This window comes from Alligator sinensis, unplaced genomic scaffold (genome assembly GCF_000455745.1).
Source record: "Alligator sinensis unplaced genomic scaffold, ASM45574v1 scaffold116_1, whole genome shotgun sequence".
NCBI lineage: Eukaryota > Metazoa > Chordata > Crocodylia > Alligatoridae > Alligator > Alligator sinensis.
The window spans coordinates 3531855-3540900 of record NW_005841908.1 but is presented as its reverse complement, the minus strand read 5'-3'; the positions used below and the strand labels follow the sequence as shown (position 1 = coordinate 3540900).

Sequence of the window (9046 nt, the reverse complement as noted above, 5' to 3'; positions counted from 1 at the left end):
TTGGGGGGCTTGTGTAGAACCTCTCATGCAGTGGGGGGCAGGCAGGACTGTCTCCTGCCCGGCAGCACCCACTGAGCACCTGGGCTTATTTTTAACAAGTGCCAGGAGCTGGGGCGGGGGGCGGGGGGAGCCATTGCTGGGCTGGGAGAGCAGGCAGGGGATGGGCCTGGCTGTTTCAGAGATTTGGCAGCAGCCAAATCAGATTCAGGCGAATCTGATCAAGACAAGCAGTGGGGGGCAGGCAGGACTGTCTCCTGCCCGGCAGCACCCACTGAGCACCTGGGCTTATTTTTAACAAGTGCCAGGAGCTGGGGCGGGGGGCGGGGGGAGCCATTGCTGGGCTGGGAGAGCAGGCAGGGGATGGGCCTGGCTGTTTCAGAGATTTGGCAGCAGCCAAATCAGATTCAGGCGAATCTGATCAAGACAATGATTCAAATCACCAAATTGAATCACTGTCCCCTGAATCGGCCAAATCTGAAGCGAATACTAGCCACTTTGCACAGGCCAACCGAATAGAGCAAAAGAGTCCTTCCCTTGATTTGTAGGTGAGACTCCTATTATTACAACCCAGTATGCTATTGGCTTTTGAGGATTTTTTGTTTTTTGCAACAAGAGTGCACAGTTGGCCCATATGCAGCTTATGCTCTGCCATTACCCTCTCGTCCTTAATGCTGCAGTCTAGCCAGTCACTCCCCAGTCTGTATTCATGCACATAATTATTCCATCCCAAGTTCAGGATTGCACTTGTCCTTGTTTAATCTCATCTGATTGTGGACTATTTCTCCAGTCTATCCAGGTCATTCTGGATCCTAGCCCTGCTCTCTGGAGCATCTGCGATTGCCCCTGTCATCCACAAATTTGCTAAGTGTGCACTCAATCTGATAATCCAAATCATCAGTGAAGGTATTGAACAATACTGGACCTAGAGCAGAGACCCTTGGGCATGAGTATGATAACCTCCTCCCAACTAGATGATGAGGCATTAAGAACTACTTGATGAGTATGATGATCCAACCAGTTATGTATAAAGAATGTAAATAGTTAAACAACAATTATATTTCTACCATTTATCACTTACCATTTACTGTTTAGTGACCTCCAGCAGGAACTGCCCTTATGTCTTCACCATGCTCCAGGGCCCCAGGGTGCTGGCAGAGAGCCATGGGTGGGAGGCAGTAGGTGCAGCTGAGCCACTAGGAGGCACTGCCCAGCTGCAGACCCATGGCTTCTCCTCACCCCCATGGACTGGGGCTGTAGACCTCTTATGCCCGGATCCTGCCACCACAGGGAGGGAGGTGCGTGCCAGACCCCCCACAGAGGCCATGTGGGGCCTTCCAGCTGCAGCAGCAAGACTCCCAGCTGTGAAGTGAGTCTGCCTGCCCCCTCTCCTTCTCTCCACAGTGGTGGGACCTGGGCAGAGCAACGAGCTCCCTATGCCTCCCGCTGTGCTTGTGCCACTGCAGCCCAGACCTGGAAGGCTTGTCCACATTGCCAGGGCCAGAGCCCAGACTGTGGAGTTACCGCCAACCCCATGTCAGGCCTGGGCCAGGCCCTGTGCAGCCCCAGCACTATAGGCAGGAGGGGTAAGGATGCAGCGCAGCCAGCGGAGGCCACCTTGCTGGGACCAGACCTTTCCCCTTCCCCCAGGGTGAGCAGCGCAGAGGAGCCTTCCAAGTCTGGGCCATAGCAGCATGAGCATGGCAGGAGGAACAGGGAGCATGTCGCCCTGCCTGAGCCCCACCACTGCAGGGGGGCCAGGCAGACCCACTGTGCAAGAGGAGTCTTGCTGCTGTGATGGGAAGGCCCCACCTGATCCCTGTGGGGAGCCTGGCACCTCCCTCCTTCCCTCCCCGTGGCAGCAGGATCTGGGCACAGGAGAGGTCTGCAGCCCCAGCTCTGTCCACAGCCCCAGCCCCAGGGGGGTGAGGGGAAGCCAGGGCTCTGCAGCTGGGCAGTGGTCCCTAGTGGCTCAGCTGCACCTGCCACCCTCTGCCTATGGCTCCCTGCCAGCAGCCTGGGGCCTGCTCAGTGCTGGGCAGATGGTGAAGACATAAGGAGCCAGGTCCAAGACCGTTTGTGCCAAAGGTCACTAAACTAGGTATGAGCTATTGGTTAACCATTTAACTGATATAACTGGAAGAGATCAAATGGAGAACTTTTAAATTATATTTACATCCCTATCATGTATCCACTTTTGCTAACTGCACTTTGCTAATTCACCCATGTGTTTTTATTTGAAGCTTTCGCTTTGTCAGTAGACAACTACAGGTTAGACTTGGAGGAATTGGAAGTCTGCTGTCCAGTATACTATACATTATTCCCACTAGCATCCTGATCTGAATTTTACAAAGTTTACCATGGGCCAGACCAAGATTCAGGATCCAAACACTTCTGCACCTTGGCATCTACAGACCTTGGACCCTGAACTAAAATCAGCAGCTCTCTAATCCAGTGATCCTCAGCCAGGGTACAGCAGCACCTGGGGGTGTCTTGAGATCCTTTCATGGGTGCCATGGAATGCCATATAATTTAGCACTATTTGGCATGGAAACAAGATTCACAAGATAAACCCAGAGATTTCAAATTGATTTTAACACTGTGGATTTCTTTCTAAGCTGTTGTGGTCTTTCTGAGTTCTTTCCAATGGAAAAAATATTCTTGACTTAGAAAATCTATAATTCAAGTACTACTAATTCAAGTACTACCTTTTTCCTAAGAATTTTTCTGTAGATGTTGTGAGCAAATAAAGAGCCAACAGACAGAAGGGCTGAATCTGCAGAAGACATGACAGCAGCAGCAATAGCTCCCAAGCCACCAATGGAAATGTATGACGGACAGAGATAGTGCAGAACAAATGGCAGTATCATGGCTGATTCTCCTTTCTCTAATGGGCTTGGAAGACCGTAGCTTGTCTGATTCCAGTCTTTAAAACAGAACAGAGAAATGTCATGTTAAATATTTAATTCTTTTTTTTCTTCAAAGCTGTATATTTTACAAGCAGCCATCCTATCTTTGCATTGCTAAGGACGGGAACCTTCTGTTCTGGCACAAAGGGTGCAGACACATAAAAATTTAACCTTTTCAAGAATGTCACTGATTGGGAAATGGTCACAGTTGTTCCATGTCAGAAGTGTCTGTACATAAACTAACAAATGTTCTAAATATTGTATTTTCTTGCATGCAAAATACCCCGGAATATAATATACACCTTGTTTTTGAATGGATGAATGAAGTGAAAAAAAGATTTCTCCAGATAACTTAACTTAATTTTCAGCTGACTCATCCTCCCTTCCTTGCTTAACTACAACTGAACCCCTAGCTGTTGCTGAAAACTGGTCTATACAATTTATTCTAAAAAGAGCTAGAATCTGAGCTAAAGAGGCTGTGAAATAGAAGAAGAGCAACCTGGGGCAGATTGCAAACAGCAAAATTGCCCTGAAAAGGTTAGCTTGCATAGTGGAACATATAGACCATTGAAGGGGGAGATGGTTGTTAACACCTTTAGAGTGAAGAACACCAGTCATTATGTCAATTGACTCCCTCAGCTGCCTGGGAGGAAGTTCTCCTATTCCAGGCAGAAAATCAGCTTCCCCCTCCCCACCCCTTTAAAGCATGTACCCCAATTTTGCAGGGGAAAGTGTGCATTGGAAGTGAGAAAATATGACAGAACTGCCAAATATGATGGAACCTTTTAGGCTCTGCAGTGCTATCAAACAACCACCAGGAGATGGTAGTGAGTAGCCAGCCCAATGACAATTTTCTGCTTTCCCTTCTCACTGCTAATGAGTTCAATAAAGACCGTTCCAGCACTTCACTAAAATCTCTGTGGTGATACCCTGACTGGGGTACCTAAGTGCCATAGCGGGGTACCTGGAGTCCTGCTTCTGGGTTCCCAGGGAGCTGGGCATTTAGGGGTGGTTAGAGTATTTGCATCTTTTAAAGAGCACTTTCTTCCAAACCACTCATTTAGGGTATGGTACATGCCAGGCTGATTGGGGAGTGGAGGCATAGTGAGATGGGTAATGAGGGACACTTCCTCAACCCTTTCTTCTGTTTTTCCAGGGTGGAGGGTGGGAAGGTGCTGCCCAAGGTCTCTGAATCTTGCTGTGGCTTTAAAAGGACCTTCCCTACAAAGCCACTCAGTTACTTTCATAGCCTTCACTTAACCCTGGTCTGTAGTGTCCCAGGCTGATTTGCTGCTCAGGTGGGTTGTGGGGTATTGATGCAGTTATGTAGAGTTGTGTGTAGGGTAGGGCAGGCGGCTGTGTGGACTGGGTGTGGAGGGTAAGCAACAATTAACAATGAATAAGCTAGTTCACTTTGACCAGGCATGGAATTGCCATCCATTCTGTAGTATTAATTGAAGTGGCTCAAGCTTTATCACTTGGTGGGCACTATCTGTTAACGATGCATCTAGTTACCTGCCCACCCAACCACAAACCATACACCTCCACCAAGAACCCAGAAGCAGGGGTCTAGGCAGTGCACCCCCCCCCCAACCTTGAAATGGCCATCCTCCCATGTTCACCCCTGTCCCAAAACCAGCCTAGATGCTGCAAATCTGGGATCCATTGCCAACAAATTAAAGGCTTTTGAGGAAAGTGCTCTTTTAAAGCCGCGGTGTGAGAGAGACGGCATGTAGTGCCCGCTTTGCTTCTGCAGCCCCCAGAAGCAATGGTTCAGGCAGCTACCCCTCCACCTGACCACCCTTTCCCTCCTCTCCAAATCAGCCTGGGATGCCATGGATTTCTGTCAAGTACAAACAGTAAAGGTTTAGGTAGTCGAGCTCTGGCTCTGTACCAGAGCAGCCAGTTGTTGTGCAGGCATTGGGGTGGGGGTGAGGAGTGGTGCGGCGTGCCTGGAGGACTGACCAGACACTAGACACAGAAACTTGGAGTCCACACAGAACACTGAGCCAGTTCATCAGGACCAGTTCAAATACTACCTGATTATCTAAGTATCCCTTTGAAATGTTCCCGGAGGTTTAAAGTGTTCTAAACTGGCTTGTACTTCTGGATGATTGATGTTTAAATCCCATTTTAAATAGTGTAAATATGTGTTTGCACCCTTAAATTAGATTGTTTCACTTCAAATAATTATAAACCCTGAAGCAGGAGCACTGGAAAACCTTGCAAGTTTAAATAGAAAACCCTCATATATTGTTTGCAAAATCCTATTATTGGTTAACAGTCAGGGAAACAGTTTACTGCTGTGTGAACTGGCCTTAAAATGAGCTAGGGATTGTTAGTCTGCAACATGATGAGGGAAGTCTTAGAAATTTAATCAGTAATCTTTGCAAGGGGAGGGAATTATTCTTCCCTATTACATAAGTGAATACTCAAGTGCATTCTGACTTCTGGGTAAGTTTGACCATTGTAATATAATAAAAGCCTTAGGACTTATCTGTCCGTAATGCTCCGGGCCAACTCCGCATGCAGCAAAACATGGGAGGGTATGTAGTGCGTGACTGCAGGGTGCTGCGTGGGGAGTGGGTGTGTGCCCTGCGGCCATGTACCGTAGTCAGCGGGCGCTGCTTGCACCCCCCTGCCCTCTCCCCCTGGGGCTGCCTGCAGCTGTGCACCCATCCCCCGCGCCACACCCCTTCTGTGGCCCGCAGCCAGCAAGTACTCCCCACCCTGGGGAGGGGTGGGGGCAGTGTGGCGTGTGGCCGCAGGGTGCTGCGCAGGGAGCAGGTGGGGGTCACCCCACCCCACGTGCTACAGGCAGCAGGTAATGCCTGCGCCTCACATGCCCCTTCCCTGCGCAGCACCCTGCGGCTGTGCGCTCTGCCATCCCACCCTGTGTACCCCACCACCCACAGCCAGTGGGTGCTCCTGGGGTGAGGGGTGGGGCATGGTGCGCGACTGCAGGGTGCTTCAAGGACAGGGGGGAGCGAGCAGCGCCCGCCAAATGCAACACATGACAGTGGGGTGAGGGTGCATCCCCCGTGCATGCTCCCTGTGTATCACCCTGCAGCCATGCACCATAACCCTCCCCGCATGGAGACCACTTGCTGGCTGCAGGGGGCAGGGTGCGCAGGAGGGGTGGGGCGCGCAGGGCGGGTGGCTGGGTGAGTGTGGGGGGTGTGTGTGGAGGGTGGCTGTGTGTGTGGCTGAGTGCATGTGTGGCATGTGGCTGTGTGTGTGTGTGTGGCATGTGGTGGGTGGTGGGTGGGTCTGTGGCATATGTCTGAGGTGTGTGTGGAAGGGGGGGGAGGTGAATGGGGCTGGACACAGAGAAGGGTGGGAGACGGTTGCATGCTGCCAGATGCAGAATAACAGCATTGCGGGGCTGTGGGTGGTGGCTCTCTGTCCCTGCCACCCACCTGTCATTCTTGATGGGCACTTTGCTAGTATCTTTTATAAAGATATCTAGTTCCATACATCAAGGGATGATGCACTTACTACATCCTTTGGTAAACTGTTCACTAATCATTCTTCACTCTTAAGAATCTGCATCTTACTTATATTTTGAATTTCCAACAACACCTAGTATACTTTTTCCAAGTAGTTACCTATGGGTTTTCATCAAGTCACCTCTTAACTGTCTCAGTTTCAAGTAAAATGAGTTCCTTGCCCATCACAGATCCCAAGCTTAACTCTTTTCCCAGCTGTGCCTGCAGGAGTCAGTAATGGACTCTGTCCCCAGAGATGTCTGGACCTGACCTGATGGGAGAAGAAATCTTTTCCCTGATGCCACTTTTTGACAGCAGGAACTAGTCTGATTAAAAAAAACCAAAACTGCTGAACACTCAGCAATTGGTATCCCCAAAGACTACAAGTTGCCCAGCACTTCAGAAATAGGGCAAATTGGGCTGCATCCAGTGTGCATTTTAATAACCCTGAACAAAAATATGTAGGTTCCTCAAAGACACCTGCTTATTTTTACCTGTTGATGCTGCTACTGCCCCTATGAGCACGGAGGGGATGGCCATTAAAAGGCATCCCAGCCCAGAGAGATAGGAAATGAAACTTGCTTGTCTTGGTGAGGCGGCTGAGAGAATTCGCTGGAAATAAGTTTGAAATGGGATACTTCCAAGAACCTGAAACATGCAAACGTTAATGCAGTCTTCCTAGCCTGACATCACCAACATTATTGTTATGGTTGTCATTATTGACATGGATGCTAGTTTTCCCTTTCATAAAGCTAATCTGAAACTTCCTATTATAAAAATCATGATTTCATTTACATATAACTTTGTATATAATTTTGCCAAATTGTACTCATTAAGGCTGAAATTTCCCTTGCTCAATATTTGCCTTTTTAATTCAACCAGAATCACCAGCTGCCATATAGCACTTGTATCGTATGGGACTATCCAGCAGCACAGTAAATTAATCTACTGCACCTTAATTGCCATGCATATGTAGACAGTGATGCTTTACCATGTGGCAAATTAGTCTGCTATGCAGTAAAGTGTCTCATGTAGACATGCCCTGGGCATCGGAGGGGGAGGAGGTTGGCAATGGGAGCCAGAGGAGATGGAATGGTCTGTGGCCAAAGAGACAAGGATCAGAAACTAAGTGAGGGAACAGTGGGATTGGGAGTGTGTGAGGGAAATGGGGTTTGAGATTATTTGGCTGGAGGGTCAATACCAAGACTGATGAGAAGATGGAAGGGAAGGAGAGAAACTTGAGAACAATATAGGGGCCGAGGGGACAGCTCTGACACAGGTTTAGTGTATGAAGGGAAGTGTGCGGGACTGGGTAGGCCAGTGGCTCTCAGCCCCTTTTAGACCCAAGGCACCCCTCAGTAAATTCAAGCTACCCCTCAATAGTCTCAAGGTACCCCTCAGAAAATGCCAGCTCTTAGGTTTCACTCATTTTTTACTACAGAAAAATAATAGAGGAATTCTTCTGTTGCAAATAACTCATAAAGGCCACAACAGGGTAGAATGATTTTAACTCTATGAATTCCTATTTCAAATCTTTGGGTTTATCTTGTGAATCATGTCTGCATGCCTAACATGGTGTGGCACTCTGTGGCACCCTTAAAAAGATCTCATGGCACCTTGAGAATCACTGACCTAGGCAAAGAAACTAGGGCAAGAAACTGGGCAGGGTGACAGATTAGATGAGGATCTTAAACTGGAAGATGAAGATTGGGAGTAAGTGGGAGAAACGATTAGATGGAGAGCCAGGAGTGGGAGCTGGGACTGGCTGTGCAAGGAGTCTGGGGTCAAGGAGATGGAATACAAAGAATGAGCAAATACCCTAGGAGAGAATGTGAGGGGAAAGAGAGCCTGGGAGTAATAGGGTAAGACTGGGACTTGGTCAGTGAACTTGAAGTAAGAAGACCTGAAACTGGATGAGTGGGAAGAGTTAGGCTATGATGAGAAGCCTAGCACTGGCTATGGGAGGAGTCTGGAGCTGGGCCAAGGAGTAGAAGAGTGCAAAAGAGACAAGACCGGGACTGGGACTGGTGGAGAGAATGGAGCAGAAGGAGTCAAGTTTGGAGAGAATGGGTGAGAGACCGTGTCCGCTTGAGCACACTCCCCTGCAGAGCTTTGCGTGGAACCCAAGATTCCCCTATCTCGTCAATCTCCTGTTATCAGCACACATCCATGAAATACTGGCGAAGCAGATATTCTCCTCCTTCTACTGCTGTTCTACAAAGATGGCAATCTACTAATGCTATGAGTTACTTTGAGAGATCGAGGCAGACAAGGTTCTTTGGGTAAACATGATATCTTTTAGAAGACCAACTAAATAGTTGGAAAAATTGTTTTTTGCAAGCTTTCAGGCACAAGCACCCTTCTTCAGGCAAAGGGAGATTCTGCAGTTGTTGACTTGTCTATGTCCTTAGACCAACACCGCTACAAACAGCACCTCTGAGAGATCAAGTAGTACAGGATTGTGCCCGACCTGGGGAGGATGCATGCAGGTGGCATTATGGGGACATATGATGGAATTTCTGAGGGTTTTTTCAGCTCTCTAAAAATAAAAGGAATTACACACAACTAGGTTAAAAGAATTGTTGAGCACTCAAAAGTTAGGAAATTTCTCATTCAGTGCCCAGAATTGAGCGGTGGTCTCCCCATTCCTGC

At 48.6% G+C, this 9046-nt stretch overlaps 1 protein-coding gene and 1 long non-coding RNA gene across 2 annotated transcripts in view; one reads left to right on the top strand and one right to left on the bottom strand.

Moving 5' to 3' along the window:
- Positions 1-9046, top strand: part of LOC102384576 — a 71638-nt gene that overhangs the window by 14189 nt on the left and 48403 nt on the right. The window lies entirely within an intron of this gene.
- Positions 1-9046, bottom strand: part of LOC102384332 (high-affinity choline transporter 1-like) — a 19505-nt gene that overhangs the window by 1934 nt on the left and 8525 nt on the right. The window contains exons 6-7 of the mRNA XM_006018632.1: positions 6889-7042; positions 2706-2923 (exon numbers count right to left, since the gene is read on the bottom strand). Of these exons, the coding sequence (XP_006018694.1) occupies positions 2706-2923; positions 6889-7042 (372 nt within the window). The remainder of the gene's footprint in view (positions 1-2705; positions 2924-6888; positions 7043-9046) is intronic.